This window comes from Rousettus aegyptiacus, unplaced genomic scaffold (genome assembly GCF_014176215.1).
Source record: "Rousettus aegyptiacus isolate mRouAeg1 unplaced genomic scaffold, mRouAeg1.p scaffold_m13_p_15, whole genome shotgun sequence".
Classification (NCBI taxonomy): Eukaryota; Metazoa; Chordata; class Mammalia; order Chiroptera; family Pteropodidae; genus Rousettus; species Rousettus aegyptiacus.
The window spans coordinates 40,757,052-40,779,237 of NW_023416290.1; the positions used below are offsets into that span (position 1 = coordinate 40,757,052).

The 22,186-nt window shown below is 42.9% G+C and overlaps 1 protein-coding gene across 4 annotated transcripts in view; it reads right to left on the reverse strand.

Moving 5' to 3' along the window:
- Positions 1-2,031: 2,031 nt before the first annotated feature.
- Positions 2,032-22,186, reverse strand: part of SYBU (syntabulin) — a 71,199-nt gene continuing 51,044 nt past the window's right edge. For all 4 annotated transcript variants that reach the window (XM_016158974.2, XM_016158973.2, XM_036232976.1 and 1 more), the window contains 4 exons: positions 14,344-14,446; positions 6,992-7,195; positions 5,404-5,553; positions 2,032-3,875 (listed from right to left, as the gene is read on the reverse strand). In XM_016158974.2, coding sequence (XP_016014460.2) covers positions 2,771-3,875; positions 5,404-5,553; positions 6,992-7,195; positions 14,344-14,446 — 1,562 coding nt within the window. In that variant the 3' untranslated portion in view covers positions 2,032-2,770. The remainder of the gene's footprint in view (positions 3,876-5,403; positions 5,554-6,991; positions 7,196-14,343; positions 14,447-22,186) is intronic.

Below are 22,186 nucleotides of genomic sequence, written 5' to 3' on the forward strand. Positions count from 1 at the left end.
CTTGATAGGATTTCAACTCAGTTGACCACTCCCCGCTCTTGGTTTTCAAAATACTATGTTCGCCTAGTTTTCCTCCTACTTTGGGGCTGCCTCTACTCAGGACATTTTGTTGGTTCTTCATCCTCCACCTCTAAATGTGGAAGTCCCCCAGGGCTCGGTCTTTGCCCTTCTTCTTTACCCACCTCCCTGGACGATTTTATCCATCCCATGGTTTTAAGTAGTATGGAAATGCTGACGAACCCAGATTTTATAAGTCCAGCCCTAACAATTCCCATGATTTTCACATTCACACATGCAATTAGTCATTGGACATTTCCACACAGATATTTAATAGGCATCTTACATTTATTTTCTCAAACTCGTTTCTCTTGACCTCTTTGTATTCTAAGTAAATGGCACCACCATTGACAGCAGTTCTCAAGCTAAAAACCTGAAAATCATCCTTAATTCCTCTTTTCCTTGAATCTTACCTCACTCCCTCCCCACCTTTAATCTATCAGCAAATCACAACAGTTCTATCTTCACGCTGTATCTTCAGTTATGCAACTGAAGCTCTATATCCACTTCCATCTCTGAATTGTCATAATCACACATCTGGACTATTCACAGCAGGTCCCCAAATGGTCTCCGTTCCCACTCCCACCTGCTTACGACGTGTTCTGCAGTCGGGCAGCCAGAGTGGTGGTGGTACGGGGCCGGGGCCTGAGAGGAGGACGACGAGACCAGGTTCTATCACTGTCTGTTACTCTCCCTCATTGCACAGGGAATAAATTCAAACCACCCCCACCATGGTTCACATGGCCCTGTATAAACTAGCTTCTTTCCAGCCCCTCCACTTCCCCTTCATGGCTGTAGCCACACTGGCCTCCTCCATGCGCCTGTACCACGTTGATCTCTTTTCCGCCTCCCAGCTTTTACGTTTGTTCTATTTGCAACTTTTTATTCCCTATATTTTCACATGACCAGCTCTTTTTCATCCTTTAGCACTAATGTTATTTCTTCAGAGGCATTCTTTGACTTCCCCCTGTCACTCTCGGTCAAAACAGCTAGTGTATTTCCTTGGAAGCACTTACCATAATCTAACATGATCTTGTTCATTTGGTGGCATACTTTCTTTCACAGGCAGAACGTAAGCTCTGAGGGCAGAAACCTTGTCTGTCTCCTTCTGTAGCAATGACTGACCCAGTAAAGTGCCTAATAGTTGAACGCCCGCCCACTCATGCTGGGTGAATAATTCACTCAACAGCTATTATTAGAAACCCCACTACATGCCACATATAGTTCTAAGTTCTTGACATAATTTCTGAACAAAATAGAACACAGGTGCCTGCCCTCGGAGAGGCAATCTTTTAGTGAGGGATGGGCAATAATAACCAAGATGGAGATTAACAATATAGTATGTCTAAAGGTGGTAAGTGCTATGGAAGAAGTTTCTGGATGAGAATTTAGGATGTTCTCCAGGTCTCTTCCCTTTGTGTGTTAAGTGGAAAAGATATTTGCTTTACAGAGGCTTGAAATCATGGCTTCTAGAGACAAACTATGACATCCTGAACAATTGACCTCTTTGAGGCTCAGCTCCTTTATCTGCAAATTAGAATAATACCCACCTCACAAGGCTGGTGTGAAGAATAAATGAATATGGATTAAATATGATCTCATCTCTACCCAGCCACCCGCCCTCGCCCTATTATTTCAAGGTGGGGAATAATAGCATCTTTCTCTCTGCACCTTAACATGCTTGAAAAAAAATCAACCCAACTTTCTTGGAAATACTGAGCGCATCATTTCCAAAAAAATGTGTACAAACAAGCATAGAGGTAATTTAAAAGCAAACGACCAAAGCTATTTTTATAAAGAAATAATGCTTTTTTAAAGACAGCAGGAAATCCTTACCTTTAACAATTATTTTCCCTCATTCTCATTTCTTAAGTTAATTCCATTTTTACACACCCCTATTGATAACCATGGAAGGATCTACTGTCCATGTAATCTTTCTTATGATATGTAGACATAAAACCACAGAGACAATTATTTTATAGGAGGATAAAACGTTTATTTCACTGGAAACACTAATCTTTATTTTCATCATGCTGAAGTGTGTGGTTACAAACAATTTCCAATAAAACACTATCTATAATAAGCAAAAAATAAGTTAATACATCGTAAACTTACATACGGTTTCATCGATTAACAGGTTAAGAACAAACAAGCCATTTTAAGACTTTGGAGCTACATTTAGTAAAAATCGGCAAACACTCAAACCTTATCAACCCCAAGTAAGACGCTAAAGAACTAGTCAAGACTTCTTCAAACCAGTTACACAAATACATGTTTATTTTTGGTTACAGTCCCCTGCTATGCACAAGACCATTGGAATGCTGGAACAATTACACATTTTAAAACGGCACAAAGCAAAGCAAGGAAACAACATGCCAGCCTTACGGAAGCTGTCTCGAAAGTGCAAACTTTGCGTTTTCTCTTCCTGAACCACTAGGATAAGAACGGGCACCTCAGACGACACGGCAGGGTCATGAGCATGCTTTCTATACCACACCGGCGGGACATCGACTTAAACCGGGTCTCCATGCCTTTGAAGATACCTCTAGTTCTCAAGAGTGAATGGGCTTCAACTAAACATAGTGCAAATCAAATACCGAGGAGTAACAGGACAGAACACAGACCGTCCTAGGTCGACCTGCCGCTTCTCCCTCGCCCCTTGGGCACAGTGCCACCACGGGACAGACTGGCGCGCGAGAACCGTCGCTTCCGCCTAGGTGCTGACGTGGAAGGCGGTACGGCGCAGCGAATGCAGGGCCACCACGCAGCAGCCCCGGAGCAAGGCTCCAATGTTGTACACCGGATCGGTGGCCCCCCTCTGAGTACTGAACGCCCACAGAACGGTGGGGACCATGGGGGCGGCCACGGCCAGGAGATCCACCAGGAAGCTGCTGCTCCAGTACTGCCGGCCGACAGCCCCCCGGGCCGGCGCGACGAGGCCGCCCGACCCTCCTTCCGTGGATCCTGCGAAATCCAGCTCTCTCATGAGGCGGTTTTCATAAGCTTCCGTATCCACCGTGGGGCATGGGGTCTCCACGGGAGACAAAAGGATGGCTGAGTTTGGATTCCTTGGAGTTAAGTCAACCACTAACGCTGAGAGGGACTCCAGGAAGCTTTCTGTCGAGTCAGCCGCAGACTCGTCAGGGGATGCTGAGCTCGAGGGACAGGGGTCCTGGAGCCTGAGCACGTACTGAATGAGCTCCGAGACTGCAGGGCTGAACGGCACCACGTCGGTCTGCACTGCCTGCTCCACCACCACGCTGCCCTCCTCATGACCCACCGCCATGGGGAAGATCTCAAGGACCTGTGCCCTGGGGGTGGAATGAAGAAGCTCCAGGTCGCCAGCCTCTGTGGCGGTGGCTGTCACCATCTCATCAAACAACTCTGTGCCGTTGGCCGAGCTATCTTCCAGCAGCAGCTCGCTGTCGGCCCCTCCCTCTGTGACCTGCTCCTCCAGAGACAGCCCGTCTGCCATCTTGCCAAAAGGGGCGTTGAGGGTGAAGCTCTTCTCTGGGGAATCACAAGAAAAGTCCAGACACAGTTCATCCCTCAGGGAGCCATTGTGGGCCATCTCCATGCTCTGAAGCAGAGACTCCAGCTTCTTGTTCTGAATGTTTATGTCCACGAAGTATTTCTGAATGCCTTTATCTTTATCAGCCAAGCTGCTCCTCATCGTTTCGATGACCTGCTTGAGCTGTTTAATCTCTTTCCTGGCTTCCTTGAGGGCCAACTGCGCCTCCACCCGGTGGCATTCCTCTTCAATCCAGTCTTCTCTCATCCGGGCCAGCTGGGACTTAAGCTCCACAATTTCTGTTTCCCTACAGTGAGAAGACAAGGCGAAGAAAAATGTCAACTTTGACCCAGGCAGCGAGCAATGCTGATGCACAGCCGAGAGCCCATGTTTTTCCATTTGAAACACACAGAGGTTAAATCAGTTTTGAGCTGCTCCCCCCAACCCCGATTGTAAAATAGCTAAAATAATAATAGTAACTAGAATCAGAATTTTAAAACACTACTGCTGTTTTTATTATTTTTTGAGTGCTCACTATATGTCGGACATTACACTAAGTACTTTACAAGCATTATCCTCTAGTCGATGCTTAATATTTGAAATTTTGAACACCTTAGATTTTCTTATTCTGCTTTCATCTCTGTAGCCTACCTTTTTATATGTCTACAGTTTGTGGAAGGAAAGTCCATTTCAGTTTTAGTTATCTAAGACAGAAGGCAGACCGATAAGTTTTAGTGTTGCAAAATTGTTCTGATCATATTCCAACGATGATTAATTTTTTTAATCATAAAATGTTACATGTTGCAAGGACTTTGAGAAAGATGATTATTCTATCTCCTCAGGTAGGATGATACTGAATCTATTCTACACTGAAAAGAAACTATCCTATTATCTTAAATCCTTCACAGGATTCTATTTCAAGATCTTTATTGAAAAATTCTTCCTTACATATAATTTCTTCACAGTTAATGTAAATATATGTCTTCATATTCTCAGTAGATATGAAGACCAGGTAGTTGAGATCCTGATCTATATGAAGAGATGTTAACCTGGCTTCTTTAAGTTTAGGCTTGAATACTTTCCAGTTTCACTGCTTTCCTACCTCCCTCCCATGACTGCTTGAACCCCCATTGGTTCTTCAAATCATAAACCAAAGACTTCCAGAAAGCAGGGGACTCATGGCACCCATTACCTGGGTTCGTAGCTACCTGGCTCAGAATTCTGCTCATCCACCCTAAATTGTTCCAGGGGAAAACCGTTAATCAGAGAATCTGGCCTGCTCTAAGGTGTCAAAGGTCTTTTCTCTCCAAGATAAAATCTCTTAAGCATGGACTGTGTTTTGTTTTCTTTTTTCTTTTCTTTTTTTTTTTTTTTATCTTAGCACTTGGCCAAGAATAATGAACCTCTTCCTTCAGCCCAGAAATAGCTCGCAAGAATCACAATGCACACAGCCAATCACTCTCTCGCAGAGTTAAACAGCATTTGAGGGCGGCTCACTGTGCGCAGGCCATTCTGCTGAAGTATGGATTGTTCCTGCAAGAGTTCCTGCCATTTAAAAATAGTCAGGCGCACACCCAACTCACGGCAAAGGCAAAGCCGTACACACCCAGAAAGAGCGGAAGGTCCCTCTCACCTAGGAGGGTCTCTTGAACTCCTGACATAACAAAATCACGCAGGATTATGCAAATGGCTCTTTTGAGAGATTTAAGAAATATGACAAAAAGTGAATGAAATCGCATTTCTTCCATTCTAGTTTTCTATAGTGTGAGTTCACAGTTCATTTCGTAGAAAAAGAAACTGTCCTAAACCGTCACGTGCGGGGAACGCGGAGTCACCTCTCGTGGAGTCGGCGCTCAGACTCCTTCAGCTTGGTCCTCAGGTGCCTCACTGTCACCTCTTTCTGCTGCAGAGGGGTCAAGTACTGCTCTGGGTTTGGGGGTTTGACACCATGATTTTCACCGCAGGACATGTACCTTCCAGAACGCCTGCAACGATCCAAGTTGCGAAATGTTAATTTTTGCCCTGTTTCTTTGTATATAAAAAAGAACAGTTAAGGCACAGCGAACGGTTTGAGAAGAAATGATAGCTGTAGGGGGGGGGTCTTAAACCTCAGTAATGTGTGACCACAGCGCGGGGTGGGTTGTCATACCTGCCAATCTTAGGTTGTTCATTCCTTGGAAGATTATGGGGGGAGGGGGGTGTTTGTGGAGGACGTGGGGAGAGGGAGGATTTTCCTATGGCTTCGGAATGATCTCATACAAAATAATGCACAATTGTCCATGGGCCTGCCTGTCAGTTCAGAGTAACAAGCTGCTGTGCTACAGGACAATGACGTGGGGGCAGGCGGGAGGGGAAGAAGGGAGCCAGATGACCTAACTTTCCACACAATGTGCCCCTAAGGTCCCAATTGTTATTCCTTGAAATCGAATTGTTCTGCAATCGGCCCCTGAGGGGAGGGCGCAGACTCGGTGGCCAGTTTCCTTCTTTTTGAGGGGAGCAAGGACACGACAAGAGCGCATTCTGCAAGAGAGGGGCCTGGTGTTTTCCAAAACACCCCCAGCTGGAATCCGGGCCCCTCTCGGTCCAGGCCGAGAGCCAAGCATCCCTGCTGCCCGAGAATCGAGGAAGAGGGACGGGAGGCCCAGAGGCAGAGAGCTGGAGGAGAGGGGCGGCGACTTCCTCCCTGACTCTGGACCCGGCCAAGGCACTGCGTTTGCCCTGTTCCGCAGGTGCCTGCACTCTAGCCCGGTGGCCTGAGGCCATGCCCAGCCCAACCGTGCTCCACGCTAGTCACAGCCCGTCTGGATGAGCAGTTCTTTCTTTCCTCCTCCCCAGCCCCACCCCCCACGGACTAAGTCCCCATCTGACCCTTAGATCTCATTCCAACTTCACTTTCTCTGAGAGGCCTCCCTGGACCCCTCCAGATTGAGTTGGACGCCCTTGCCACCCTGTTACACACACATATACTTGCAGGATAATCTTAACGTGTCATTCGATGAAAACATCCCCCTTCCCGGGTGGCAGGCGCAGGGACGGTCTCTGCTGTTCACCCGTCTGTCCCCAGCACTTCACGCGGCACCTGGTGCAACTCGCTGCTCAACAAGTGTCTGGTGTCTGCACAAATGAACGCGTCGCTCTGCCCTGTCCTTAGGGAACCGGCAGGACCCGCCTCCCGCCTCTGAGCCACTTTCCTCCCTACTCGGTCGCCACTGGACTGCTGACCCTTGTCAGAGACCGTGGCTTCCGTGCTTTCTGTGGCAGCCCTTGCACAGTTAGCTAAGTGTAGGAAAGGAAAGAGCGGTGTCCGCCGGCAGAGCAAGGCGGTGGATCAGGAGTTAAGTGACTCTTTTTTTTTTTTTTAATAAAACTTACCAAGTAGGACAAATGAAGACCCATGAACCGGAACACGCACACAGCACTCACCTCATGATGGGGCTGCAGTCACTTCCTTTGTAGGAGCCAGAGTTGCTGCTACTTGGGGAAGAAGGTGCATAACCGGGGTGCATGCTGACGGGGCTCAGTTGGTTCCGGCACAGCACAGACAGGAGGTCCTTTTCCCGTGGGGACGGAGGGCTGTTGCCAGACTTGTGCGACGAAACTCCATTACTTCGCCCATGAGGACCTCGACTGGGGGCAAAGCATGAAAAAAAAAAAAAAAAAGTTAAAATCCTTGGGTCTGCCTGATGCTAACGCTTTACTCCTTCTAAAGCTAGTGACTGACTACTATGAAGGGTGGAAAATTTTCCAGTGAGCCAGCATTAAGGATTTACTTCTGATTCTGTTAACCGGGGTGTGGCAGTCTGCTTGCTTGATTGATGTTAACCAGATCTGCTAAGGGTCATCTTCTGCTTCTGTAATCTGTTTGCTTGTTTTAGGCTTTATAAACTGCCTCTTTTGGGAGCTCGGGGCTGATTCTCTAGTGGGGAGAATCAGTCGCCGGCCGGCTAATAAAGGGTCACAATTCATCTCAGTTGGCTCCGTGGGTCTTAAATTTGATTGCACCACAACACTACTAAGGACATCCAATTCAAAGAGTTGAAAGGGACAATGTAATCATTAGTGCAAACTGTCCTTACGCGCAGCCTTCCTCCCACCTGCCCGGTATTTTCTCTCCTGTATCGCTGGCACGGGCAACCTTGCCCTTTGCTGCTCTTTCAAATTGTTTCTGACCACAAAGCTTGTTTTGGATTAAACCCAACTGCCTGCTAGGAATACAAATCATGTAGAGCATTGATTTGGTTTGGGTTCATTTTGGAGGCTGTTTTGAAGATGTGGTTTTTGTTCCAGTACACCTGATTCAGCTTAAAAATCCTTGGGTTTGGTTCAGGTAAGGTGGTTGGTTCATTTGGAGGATGGGGAAGAAAGGTTTGACCATAAAGAAGGAGAAAATGGGACAGATAAACAGCCCACAAAAATGTTCAGTGTCAAGTCGATAATTTTAACCAAATATATATATTTTTCCTTTTCTTTCTCCCCAACGACTTAGCACAACCTTTATCATTTAAACTTCGGAAATGTGGTTAACAGCACCCTCTTCGTGCCCTGGCTCCTCGTCTTGCCCCCTCCGGCAAGGAGGCCGACCCTGCGGCTGGAGTGGCCTTTCTGAAATGGAACTGGAATGTCACTGCCTTTTCAAAGCCATTTAACGGCTCCTCCACTGCCTCCAGAAAGAAGGCCAGATTCCTAAAAACGGCCGACGGGTCCAATCCCACCGCTGTCCGGCCCCTCTCCTCTGCCGCTCCGTCCTCCGCCCTCTATTCCAGCATTCCACGTGACTTACGGTTTCCTGATGATCCATCATCTTTATACTTTCGAACTTACACTGCGCCTAAAACGTTCCCCTGCTCCCTACCCTAAGCCTCTGGCTCCCTCCTACTTTGAAACTAATGGGAGCCTACTCTGGGCAGCCTTCTCTGGATTCTTTCCCTCCTCGGCTGGTATAGGTACCACTCCTTGGTGCCTCCTAACATTCCGTGTGAACCTCTACTGTGAAACATCGCACCGCAACACAACTACACACTCGTCTTCCCCAGTGGACCAGGGTGTCCTGAGGGCAGGAACACAGCCTGCGCTTTTTTTTTTTTACATCCCCACTAATGCCCGGGACATGCTAGGTGCTCTCTCAATGACTGCTAAATGGAAAAACCGAGCGTAAGGCCTGCCACCGCCACTTACTAGGAACTTAGGTAAGTAAGTAAGCCGCTTAATACATGGGTACGGTATATAGTAAGTAACCTATCCTGTCTTCCTCACAGAGTTGATGTGAAAATCAAAGAACGCATGTGAGTGCATTCAAGAAGCTGTTAAGGGCAATTCGACTGTAGGGTACTATTACAGGATAAACTTGTTTAGACTTACTGTTACTCTAGTTCCAGAGATCTGACACCCACTAGTGTAAGGAGGCATCTTGAAAATGTTAAAATAGGACAATAGTGCTGCGTCAGGAAAATCTTCTAATGACTTTATTATAAGAAAATGAAAGGGAACAATGTACCTTTCATATATCAGTACTTACTCCTTTTTGATAATCTCCTCTGTGATTTTAATGACAACTGAGAAAAGTGTGTAAACGTGAATGTGAATGTGTGTGTTTGTGGATGTACTTGGCTCCAAAATCACAATTACTTATTTAAAATCAAATATCATTTCAACTAGCCATCAACCCAGTACATCACACATAAATGAAACATCACCATATTCTAAAGTTAAAAAGGTCTTTCCTTTTGAAATCATTCGAGTGGACTCTGCCTCCTTTTCATGGAAAGGGGACGCTTTATATGGAACAGATGGGCTGATGGCTTTGTGACAAACCGACTTCAGCAGCCCAGTGGTGGGCAGGACTTCAGGAGTAGCTGAAAAGAACATGTACTCTGGTTTGGATTTGCTTCTCCATGCTTCACTTCTAAGTCTGGCACCAATCGGCCTATTTCTTAATGTGCCTGTGAGAAATTTGGAGGAGTAACCCTTACAAGTTAGGAGAGAAAGTACGGAACTATCACTAATTTTGACCTGAGGCATTCTATTCTGAGTTAACCTTCACTGAGGACCTTCTGTGACCCTAGTCCCATTCCAGATGCTTTATGAACAGTTCCACTTAATTCTGACCACCCCACTATAAAGCTGATACAATTATTATCTCCCTTTCATGTTATGTGAAGTATGTGAAGTAACTGAGGCTTAGGAAAAAAGTAACTGGTCCAAGAACATATCTGAACTGGGAATTAAATCTAGGTATTTTAACTTCACAGAAATGTCTCCTACTTGACACAAATGACTACATTGTTTTAGGCTTGTAAACAGGTGTATTAGGCCATGGCTAGGTATGTGGTTATTATTACCTGAGGGATTCACCACTGACTTCTTTAGTGTGGTACGTATATTAAGACACAAATTAAATTAAATGAGCAGACTGTGAAAGAATTCATCTGTTACACAGAATAAAGCAAAACCTCTTAAGATATTAAGCATTACTTAAGGCACAATCAGGTATTCAAATACGTTTCAGGAAATGAGTTATGAGACTGCTCGTAATAGCTCACAAACAAAAACGACATACATAAAAATATCAGTTCTGTTCCTTACATTTAATTTAGTTCAAATGCTAACATTCTGGGTACAAAGTCATTGTGGATGATGATAAAACGTTTTTAAATGGAGAAGCCAGGATTCCATATTGTTCACGGCTGTGAACAGACAAACCCTCGTCAGCCCACCCTAGACTCCTTGGTCTAGTGGCGAAGGGTGCATGCAGTCCATAGAGAGGACAAAGAGCCCTGCTGACCCCACTCCTTCCTCAAAACCTAACTCACTAAATGGAAAGTGAGAGAAAGGGAGAAAGAAAACGGGATCCTCACGAGGAGTTTCTATTCCCCAGCCGTTGCCCTTTACCCAAGTAATGTCACCATCACTACCATCAGCATCATCCCTGCAGCGTCACTGTCACCATGATCACTGTTAAAGGCCGAATCGCATCCCTCCCAAATGCATAGGTTGACTCCTTAACCCCTTGTACCTAAGAATGTGCATAGTTGGAAACAGCGCTTTAAAAAATGTAATTAAGTTAAAATTAGGCCGTCGGGGTGGATCCTAATCCAATTTGAGTAGTATCCTTATTAGAAGAGAAAATGTGGACACAGACAGGCACAGAAAAAAGGCTGTGAAGAAACAGGGACAAGATGGCCATCTACAAGCCGAGGAAGGATTCAGGCCTAGAAGCCAGTCCGGCTGACACCGTGATCTCGTGCTAATAGCCTCCAAGACTGCGAGAAAGTAAATGTTTGTTGTTTAAGCCACCTAATCTGTGGCAAACTAATGTGATCACTGTCACCATAACCATCACCACTCATAGTGCTATCAACAGCAGCAGCGGTATCCTGTCCACTACTGGCTAAAACAAGCATTTATTGGACCTTTTACTCGGTTCTGAACACCGTGCTAAATATACATGTTTATATATTTACTATTGATATACATTTTTATAGATTTATTTTTAGTTTTATATATTTTGTAAACTATTTATTCTTTTGAGGAAAGTCTACCTACCAAGCCACTGAAGTACATATTTTTCATATAAAAAATATTTATTTTATATATTTATTTATAGAAATTATATTTATATAATATTTATATAAGTATTTATATATTTGTATGTGTGTGTGTATAATTCAGCTTACTTCGCTCAGTGAGGCAGATGCCATTATCACCCCATTTTCCAGAGTATGAAACAGAGGCTCAGACCTCCAAGTCAAACAGCTAATAAACAATGGAAGGTGAACTCAAGTCCAGGTCTGTGTGACTCCAAATCCCAAGCTTTTGTTTTTCCTTCACACTTCTGTCTGCCTCTGATCAGATTAGTGTTTTAATTTAAAAAAGAAAATTCTTCGGAAATATCAGCAGACTTGGCCTTCTCTAAGAAGAGATCACTGGGAAAATCTTGAAAGTTTTGTTTTTAAAATCCCGTCAAAAGTATTCTCACCAACTCCACCCCTTTATCGAATATATCCACCATTCTTCCTCCCAGGAACTAACTCTCCACAGAGAAAAGTCATTTATTATAGGAACAGCAAACCAGTTAAAAGGATCGCAAGCTGTGGCATCCTAAGGGTCCTGAGGAACACAAAGATTATGTGAAATGCCTGAGAAACTCCACCACAGAAATCTACTGATGGTTCTCTGTGCGTGAGTGAGATAAGAAAAAGTGAGGATAATGAATGGGACATTGCCAATTTCAACTTTCCATCTATTAAGCATGTATCTAATTTGCACAGATTTATGTTTAGCTATTTTATATTTAACACACCGATTTTTAATCACTTAGAGAAATCATGGATTCCAGACTAGAATAGTTTCTCTAGATCACTCAGTATTATTGACATTACTTTGGAATTTAACTGCAAACACAAATTCCTTTGAAATGCTTAATAAAATTGGCGTCTTCAAAACAGAAACAGACTGATAGATACAGAGAACACACTAATGACTGCCAGATGTGTAGGCAGTTAGGGGACCGGGTGAAAAAGGGGAAGGGATTAACAAGTACGAATTAGTAGTTACAAAATAGTCAGGGAGATGTGAAGTACAGCATAGGGAATGTAGTCAATAATACTGTAATAGCTATATATATTGCCAGGTGGGTACTAGACTAATTGAGGGGACCATTTTGTAAATTATACCAATATCTAAACATTATGCTGTACACCTGAAACTAATATAAAATAATATTGAATGTTAACTCTAATTGAAAAATAAAAATTAAAAAAGAAGGCATAATTAAGAGTAAAGCCACATGATTATATAGGCCTAAATGTTCTATGTACTTGGGTGGTTTGGTGGATAGACTTTCCCCGAGAGAATAAAAGATATTTGAGGAGGAAGTAAGAGTTATGGACATTCGAAAAAATAATGGTAGAGCGCTAGGACACAAGAGAAAGTTTGTGGCTGAAATGACTTGAACTTTGAAATGATGTCTTAAGTCACAACATGGAGAAGATTACAAAAGTGAGGTCTTCAAACTATCATCTAGGTTTGTAAGACATGACCTACAGGCAGTAAAAATCTATGAATAAAATAAAAAAATAAAATTGGCTTCTTCAGGCCCTTTCGTTTTTATTTTGCTTCTCTGTTCTTTGATACCTTGTACCACAGGTATGTGCTAATTTCTTGAATATTTTAGATAAATGGTTTATTCTCAGAGCACGCCACATCTGATTTATATGGAGACTGTTTTTATTCATGGTCTGTGATCCCAGAGGCACTTTATTTCCAAAACAGATGATGTTTGGGAATAGAGAAATTGTGTTTTCTCACTGTGTGCTTCTCTTTTTTGTTACAGGTTTGGCTTCGGCTTTGTTTTTAACAAACTGTACACTTAGATCTCAGGTCCCTTTATAAACAACAGCCAAAGCTCCTGCTCACCCAAGAGAAATGAGAAATATTTGCTTGTTGACTCTTAGAAATACAAGCTTTTAGAAACTAAACAGTTTTCCTCCAGGACGGGACCTTAGAAAGTCCTGTAGTCCAACCTCTTCTTTACAAATGTGAACACTGTGGCCCAGGACAGTGAAGGGACTTAACCAAAGTCATCCCCAAGTATCCTCTGGTTCACTCCAGCGCTTTGTTCAGGTCCCTGTACAGAGCTCGCCTCATCACAGACGTCCCCTGGAACCGGCCTAAGGAAAATATGCCCCACACCCCATTAATCTCTATATCCTTTCCCTGCCCTTTTTAAATTTATCTATCTATTATCTATCTATCTATCTATCTATCTATCTATCTATCTATCTATCTATCTAATCGTCTTTCCTTCCCTACTAGGATGAATATAATTTTCATGGAGTTCTGTTTACTGCCATATCTCCACGCTTCTCATAGTAGATGCTCAATAAATATTTGTTGAATGACTAAATAAAGCCACTGCTGGTAGCAGAGAATCCTGGTACTTATAACCTGTCCTGCCAAATTGAACTCCCACTTCCCTACAGCCCTTCTTTTCCCTGACCCAAACAGCACCCGTGGTGAACATTTGTTGATGCTTACTATGCTCTAAGCACTGATCCCACACTTTACATACATGTGTCAACCAATTTAATCCCTATGAGGTAGGTATGACTATAACCCTATTTTACAGATGAGGCAGCTGAGGCATAGAGAAGTTAAGCAACAACTTGCTCGGGGCCACACAGCCTGTAGGTGGTGGAGCTGGCATTCAACCCAAGGGAGCCTGGCTCCAGAGCCCCACACACTGAGCTACTGCCTCTTTCAGTGGTGGCCACCTATGCCTGTGAACTTCATACTCCCTTCACTCCTTCCCCAAGTGAATGTTGGAGGTGGCTAGAAGGTCACAGGGCTTCTTTCACAAAAATAAAAAGAATAAAAAGCTCAGCTAGAGGAAAGAAGGTGAATTCAGGGTTTACACAGGCGAGAGACGACAGACTCACAAAGGGGAGGCAGGGTGAGATGTGAGAGACTAGCTTGATACCCAGATGAAAACACAAGTGAGTGAGGAAAAGAGAAAGAGGAGAGAAAGAGTGAACACGGAGCCAAAGACTGGATGAGAGACAGCCGTGGGTGGACGAACATAAGCCAAGTCACGTGACCACACAGGTAGAGCAGGGAAAAGTACCAACTTCAAATCACTGTTAAAAACACACACACACCGCTCAATGAAAAATAATAAAATACAAATGAACAGTAATCCAAGTCGTTCTACAGAAAGTACAGGTTAAGTGACCTGTGTAAAGCATTTTAATAATTACAGAGCAGGAGACAGTGCCTACTTGCGTGAAAAAGAAGACCGCTTGCTTCCTGCAGCAGACATATGGACCTCAGGAGCGGAAATGCTGCCAGTGCTGCTCGAAGAGCTAAAATCAGCTTCACTACCTGAAAAACAACAGGGGAGAGAGAAGCATGAAGGAACGGAGCCTGAGAATGTGCTGGCCAGTTCCCTGGCCTTCCAAGGTTCCTGGCTCCCTGCGTTTGTACTCTTAACTCAGCAACTGGCAGGATTCCAGAGCTCCCAGGCTCTCAGCGTGTTCCTCACAGCAGACACAAGGACCTCATTTCTCAAACACAGCTTAGAAGCAGAGCAAGGCTGGTCTCATAAACAAGTGCCAGTCCTCTGGCAGGGTATGGACGGTGACCCACGTCGCGGAGAAGTGCAGGCCTGTGAGTCACACCAACATCCACACGCCGCCCAAAGTTCACGCAAAATGAAAAGCATATTTGTGAGTCCAAAAGTAGTTTTTCCAAGAGAGTTTATCTTTGGGCTTTTGTCGTCAGCTAGCCATACTTGAAGTTGGCACGTTAGGGTCTGCAGATAATCAACCAGTTAGAAGCAGTCAGGAAGAAAGCCTGGGCTCCAGATAACCACTGGAACGACACTATCTGATGACTGCCTTTCCCTGACTACAGCTGCAGTTTTTCTGTAGAAAACAGAACCTTACTGAAAAACAGGAACTTAACATTTCCAAAGAGAATGAAAAAGTTCCCAGTGACAGTGGTGGGACCTCTCAATTATATCGAAATTTAAAATTTTAGTTCTGGGGGGCGATGGAAGGGTCGTTCATTACTTTATAAAAATTATATTCTGAGTACAGACTTGAGTTTGGTATGTAATAAGAAACACGCTGTGTGGTAGAATAATTAATATACATTCATTTTTAACAACAAAAATGCATAGTTCTGAAACCGTAATAATGGAAATATTACACGTATTGCCTGGGGAACAGAAGAGACAAGAGAGAACAGTGGGAAGAAGAGAGGATTAAAAAAAAATTCCATGTGCTTTTGGAAAACAAATCTAGGTGTGCCATTTGGTTTGACCTTGCCTCTCAACTCCTACAACACGATTTCTGGTTTAGAACCCGGAATCAGCTCACATTTTTGAGTTGAGGAAAATATGAATAATCTAAATACCTCGAGTTTCTAACAAGCAGTTGTTGTGGTGCGATCAAATCCAAGACCCACGTAGCCAATTGAGATGAATTGTGAGCCTTTATTAGCCGTTAGACCAAAGTTGATGTGTCCTAGGCTTGAAGGTGACAAATCCTGCCCAGGACCAAATCCCTGAGCTACTTCTACAAACCATACCCACCATTTCCCTGATGGCGAGATGAGCCATACAAGCAAGATGAGCCCAGACTGGCTCACTAGCGAACAGATCCTCCCACTGACGGGTTGTATTAGTTTTGCTAGAGGGGAAAGTAAGCAACAGCAAGGCAGCGAAAAAGAAATCCCTTTTCCGGCTTCTGGGACTTTTCAGGAAGTTCAGCCCCTTCCAGAAAAGTGATCAAGAATAACCCCTGAGAACAGATGAATTTCAGCTCCCAATGGCATTCTGGGAGGTTTACGGTGGCAACTTATCCGGATGGTGATGGGCTATTCCTTCTGGCTTTCAGAGACTTTGTCCAATGATGTAATAACTCCAGAAACTCCTCAAACTTAATTAGTTGCCTCTGAGTAATGCACTGTCTAAACTGCAGTATTTCAGTTTCAGAGATGGATGACTGCTGGTGGCATCCAGGAACAGAGAAGTCCTGACAGCCTGAGTTAGCCAGCTTGGTCTGCTAGTAAATTATCAGCTTGGTTATTAAATGATGAAGATGGATGATACTCAAAAATTATTGTGGTTGATAATGTGGTTGCGGCCATCAGATTTAAGATATTATTTTCTAATGTAAAATTATTACACTGAGACACCCAATTTTCATCCTCAAAAGACACACAAAAAGCCATCAATCGTAATTCAGTGGCGTGCACAGAAGTGGAAATTCTAGAATAGAAATAGACAATTGCTGAAAATCCACTGTTGCCTTGTGATGCCTTTGATCGCGGTAATCACGTACTCTGAACTGAAGGGAAAACTTTGCTCTACACATTTTTCCTCCTGGAACTAAATATATTGAATCCTACGTATTTGCAGGGTGTAAGCTCACTTTGTTCCTATGCATTACTAACTTGTCTTCTGCATATCTGAAAGAGATGAGAAGACTCACTCCGGGTCCCCAGCCGCTGCTCTGAGGACTATCTGAGTAACATGACAGTGAAAAATGTGTATGTTTCTTCTCAACTATTTCAGCTGATGATTTGAAAAAATACAAACTATTTCCAGTTTAGTTAATGTAAAGTCAATGCACTCTTTTTAAGGGATACATAGAAAAGTCAATTTTCCTACCTCGTCTGATATACTCTCCCCACATTTACTACTAAGCAAGATAACTAAGAAGAAAGCTGGAGACCTGAGAACCCTCCATTTATACATTAGTTGGCAACAAACATACAAGGAAGGAGAGGTGCCCTTCATGCACTTCCTTTAAACGGTGTGATCGACTAGGTCACTGTTGTGGGTGTTCCAGCTCACTGCTCTTTTGAGTTACTAAAATCATACAAAAAGAGTACCTAGCCTACAAATATAGGCCCTGAGTCAGACAGCCTGGGTTCAAATCCCACCTCTACTACTTACGAGAGAGAGGATTTGAGGCACTTCAGCTGTCTGTGCCTCAGTTTCCTAATGTGTAAAACGGAGATGATAATCATAGCATCTGCTTCATATAGTTACTGTGAGCAATGGATGTGTATACACATACACATATGCGTGTGTATACAAACCTGATCTTTGTTGTAAGCTCTCAATAAATGTTGGCCGTTGTTATTATTCTGAAATGGTTAAAGGACAGCTTTTACTATACTATACATTTCCTTTGTAGAAAATTCATAAAACAGCAATGATCTAGAGGGAAAATGGTGGTCAATACTTGCATTATCCCCCCCCCCACACACACACAAAAAGTTAACCTTTTGGTATATAGTTATTCAGCACTCATACTTAATACATTATTATGCAAGCTGATTGTTTTTCTTTTAATGTGTGAGTATCTTTAAAACACACCAGATTTTGTCCTAGTAAATCAATGAATATGTAGGCTATGTCCAATTTTCCTATTATTAGGAACAAGCAATAAGAGCCAGAAACTATCCTAAGCATCTTTTATGTATTGTCATTTATTTCTCACGACAGTAAAAACCTTATGAGGCAGGGACAATTACCGGTCCTTTTTATGGATATGGCAGAGAAGCTGAGTGACACAAACAAGGTGACACTAGTGAAAAGTGGAGCCCAGACTGAACCCCAGGCTGAACCCCAGGCTGTTGCTTAGATAAAAGCGTAACGTTCAGTGGACGCCTCGCACAGACATTACCTGCTTATTCCTTCAGCACAAATTCCTGAAAGTAGAATATTTAAGCCGAAGACGATGTCCAGTGTAAAGGCTTTTACTATACATTCCACAGGGACTTTGTTAATGGCATTAGCCTAAAGCAGTTTTCGTGGTCAAGAGTATTTGTCCCCACCTGCCTATGTGTAGACGCCTGACTGGTAAATCTCTGATGTCCAGGGAAACAACAGAGCGCGGGAAACAGTATTTGGCTGTTGGACAGATGTACTTGAAAAAGCTGAAGAGAAGTTAAAATATGCATGGCCAAGTCCTCCTCATGAACACTGTCTTCACTCCTTATCAATATCGTCTTCAATTTGCTGTCGCGGTTGGTGGAGTAGGACACCAGGACTGAACGGGGAGGCTAAACCTGATGACCTTGAAGTCACCTCGTGGGGCCAGTCTCGGTGATAGAACATCTTGCAGCAGAAGGCATTTCCAACTATTTCTAGTGGCCTCCAGAAACTCTGGCGGTTTTCTGTTTGGTAGCATTGCTGGATTCTTGAGGGAGGTGTTATTTTTATTCATAATGTTAGGCTAATAAGCACCCTCTACACGTGATGGTAAGGCCAGGAATTAGAGAGGGAAGGAAAAATGGAAACAGAAAGAATATGTTCAAAAACTGATAACTAGACATTTAAAAAAAAAAAAAAACAGTGCCTGCGACCTGGTCTCTGAGGACACTATTATTTTTGCCTGCTTTCAGGATACTGCGAAGTCTCCATACATCAGAGTATCACAGGCCTCTGAGAACAGAGCAATCCTAACATCCACGAAGCTGCAGCAAACCATTCTAAACCAGGGATCGAAGCAACCCCAAACTCTCCTTTTCCTTAAGGGGTCACCGCAAAGCTATCAAATTATCTCAGATTGGCCACCTATAGCTCCAACTCAAATAGAGGCAGCAAATTAAAAAAGAAAAAAAAAAAAAAGCACAACAATCCAATCCCTCATCCCTTTATCCTCTCACCCCCCCCCCGCCCGGTCCCCTCACACACATACACAGATCTTTTATTTAAACGTCTCTAGGGAAGAGAGATGAGCCATTTTCACTGAAGCCAAGTAGAGCTATTAGGGGAGCAGCTGGGCCAGTGGACAGATGTAATTATAGGAGACACTATCAAAGAAGCTAAAGTAGATGCAGTAGAACAGATTCTTAGCTGCAAAGCTTTGGGGGATCCAGCTAAGGACTCAAAAAAAGTCTTCACAGCTTAAAGAGGACTTTTGTTTTAGTTTTTATAAACTATTCTTTGAATCCTCCATGGATGTTTATCTCAGAAGGGAAATATTTGATCAAAAAGATCAATAAATTATATATATGTGTGTGCGTGTACATGTGTATATGTATATACATGTACGCACACATATATATTTGCATTTCAGAACAGAATTCTTCTGAAAAATTGTAAACATTTTTATATATATCATAATTTCAGAAAATATCTTCATTCTGATTTATGTGAGATGGATGAAGCCATACACTTAAAAACAAATGTATAAACATTTAAAAATAAAAAGTTCATATTTAAAGTATTTAGAAGTAAATAATTTTGTATTGACAAATCTACATAAAAACAAAACTGTCTATGAGAAAGTAGCAGTCAAAAGAAAAAATAAAGTTAAAGAAATTATTTACAGCATATGATAGATAAAGAGTTAATCTCCATAATTTACCAAAAGCTCATACAAATTTGAAAAAGAAAACCTACCATGAAAATGGGCAAAACAAGAACAGCAGGCTCACAGAAAAAATAATTTAAAAAAATGACCAATATACATGAAAAGCCATACAATTTCGCTTATAACATTAAAAATGTTAAAGAAAACAAGGGGATTTTCTTCATCAAATTGGCAAAAAATAAAAAGTCAAAGTTTGCTAATACTGATTCTCTTCAGGGCTCGGGGAAACAGACACTCTGATAAGAGTTAGAGAGAGAATGAACTGAAGCAACATGCATACTCAGAAAGCTATGCTGCTAAGAATTTGTCCTGCGCAGAAGCATCCAAAAAGACAACGGAATCGTCCATCGATAGGGACTCTGATCGTGAAAAGGAGTGGCATGGACCTGTGTCTGCTGAAGTGAAGAGATCTGGAAAACCAGGTATTGAGTAAGTAAAGCGAGATGCAAAACAGTGGCTGTGGCATGTCTGCTTTTGTGTAAATAAATCATTAAATGCTATATAACCTGCTATTTGCATAGATCCCTTTTCTGGAGGGATCAGAATAGATCTGTTAATAGTGGTTTCCTTTGGGAATGGCACAGAAAGGCTATAAAGAGACTCTTACTTTCTTTTTTCTATCTTTCTGAGCCACCCGGCTTTTCTAATCATATGTATATTACTCATTATAAAAAATATAATAAATAAGAAGTACAGTGCAATTATAGACAATTAGTTTTTTTTATTTAAAAGTCTACATTTTTAAAGGAAAATTATTTATAATAAAAGTAATTACACCATAAAATGTGGTATTAAGAAGGCTTTGGAGTCAAGCCACATGGGTTTGAATCATGGCTCTTTCCTCTGTGAAACCTTGAGCAAGTTATTTACTATCTCTCTCTGCCTTAGTTTCTTCATCTGTAAAATTAGGATAGATAATAAGTATTTCAGAGGGATTGTGGGAATTAGGTGAATCATGAAAAAAATTAGAACTGTGCCTGGCATATAGCAAATACTCAATGTATGTTAGATTTTATTATTTCTAGCCAGAACTACAGGTACAGTGTGGCCAAAAGGCCAGAAAAAGGCTTTTCAAACACCTTTCCCTTAAAAAACCCCACAACGGCAAATGCCTTATTTCACTTAAGTCATACATTTCTATAAAAGTCTTTACAAAAGGTGGTTTTTCTCTCGGCCATTCTTCAGTAGAGAGCATTTCCATTTTTACTGTGTGTGTGTGTGCGTGCATGCATGTGTGTGCGTGTGTGCACGCACACACACATACAAAACAGACTATGTCTATAGATTTACAGTCCTACAACAAATTCTTCCTGGCCTCCTCCAAAACCTAAAATTGCTCCTGGGTTCCAAGCCTGCCTTCAGAAAGCCGCAGGGAAAACACACAGGTTTACAACAGCTGTATCTTTTAGCAGAGACCAGTCACCTGAGCCAGGTAGCTTTGAAGATCTGAGAAAGGGAGGGAGCGTGGGATAGGAGGCCCAAGAGGGCCACCAGGGTCAAGGACAACTCCACCTAATGCATTCCTTTATCTTGAGCCGGCTCTACCTGTCCTGGCAGAACTACAGGCAATTCACCTGCTGACCAAGAAAGAAGATGAAAAAAATGATAAAGGTGCAAAGTGACTGCAAGAAAGGAGGAGGAAGTAAAAATTTCTCACCAGGGCAAAAAGTTCATTAATTTCTCACAGGGACCCAGGATACATCTAGTCTCCCTCTGCTTCAGCCCTAGATAAAATTAAGAGTGCCTTAGCCAACCTCAGTAGAGTACAGGGGAGGAAAATGGCTGCTGTTTGGCTTTGTGAATGGTAACCCAAACTCCCTTCATTAGTAGTAAATAAATAGGTGGTCCTGTCAGTTTACTAGATATGGACAAGAGAAGGCTAGAGATCAATTGATTCAATCAGGGGCCAATCAGATGCCTCTAGCATTCTTCAGTGTTTCTGCCATGCACCACCCAGCATCACCAAAGGGAGGCGCCAACCTACAAATTCACACACCAACAAGCATGCATGAATTTTTATAAAGTAATCACATAAGCACCTGCCATGTGTCATGTGTCAGGCCCTGCTCTGGGTGAATAAAGATTCCTACCTTGTAGGGTTGTGAAGCTGAATGAAAAGTGAAATGTATAGGAAGTGTGTGACATGCTCATAAACATTAATCTTATAATTGTTATTAATAATGCAATGATTCCTAAACCTTACTGTGCATTAGGATCACCTGGGAAGTTGAATAACAGTGTAGATTTCTGGGTAATGTTCATAGAAATCCCAGTTCAGAAGATGTGGGGGGAATGTAGGAATCTGCATTTTCAGTAATTCCCACAGATGGCTGTGCAGCAAGTGGTCACTGACCAGGCTGTGAGGAGGAGAGCCCCAAAGAGAAGAGATAATAATCTCTGTCCAGGTCCGGTCAAATGACAAGGCCTTTCCTCCTGGGGAAGTGGAGTGAGTGAAGAGAAATTAAGGCAAAGAGGCAGCCAAGAAGAGTAATTCACAGGCAAAGTACACAGGAGAGAAGGGTTTTGTTTATAGTCACCCGTCTCCCCACAGCTCTCCAGAAACATCTTCCTGGCCTAAATACATTTCAGAAGATTGGAGGGGAAACAGAAACAGAAAGAAGGCCCAGGTTGTTCAAAACTAGGCCGTTCCAGCCAAATTCACGCGCACAAATGTTGGTCTGTAAAACCTGTAGGAAACTTAACAGTTGACCCACGGTTTGAAGTCCTC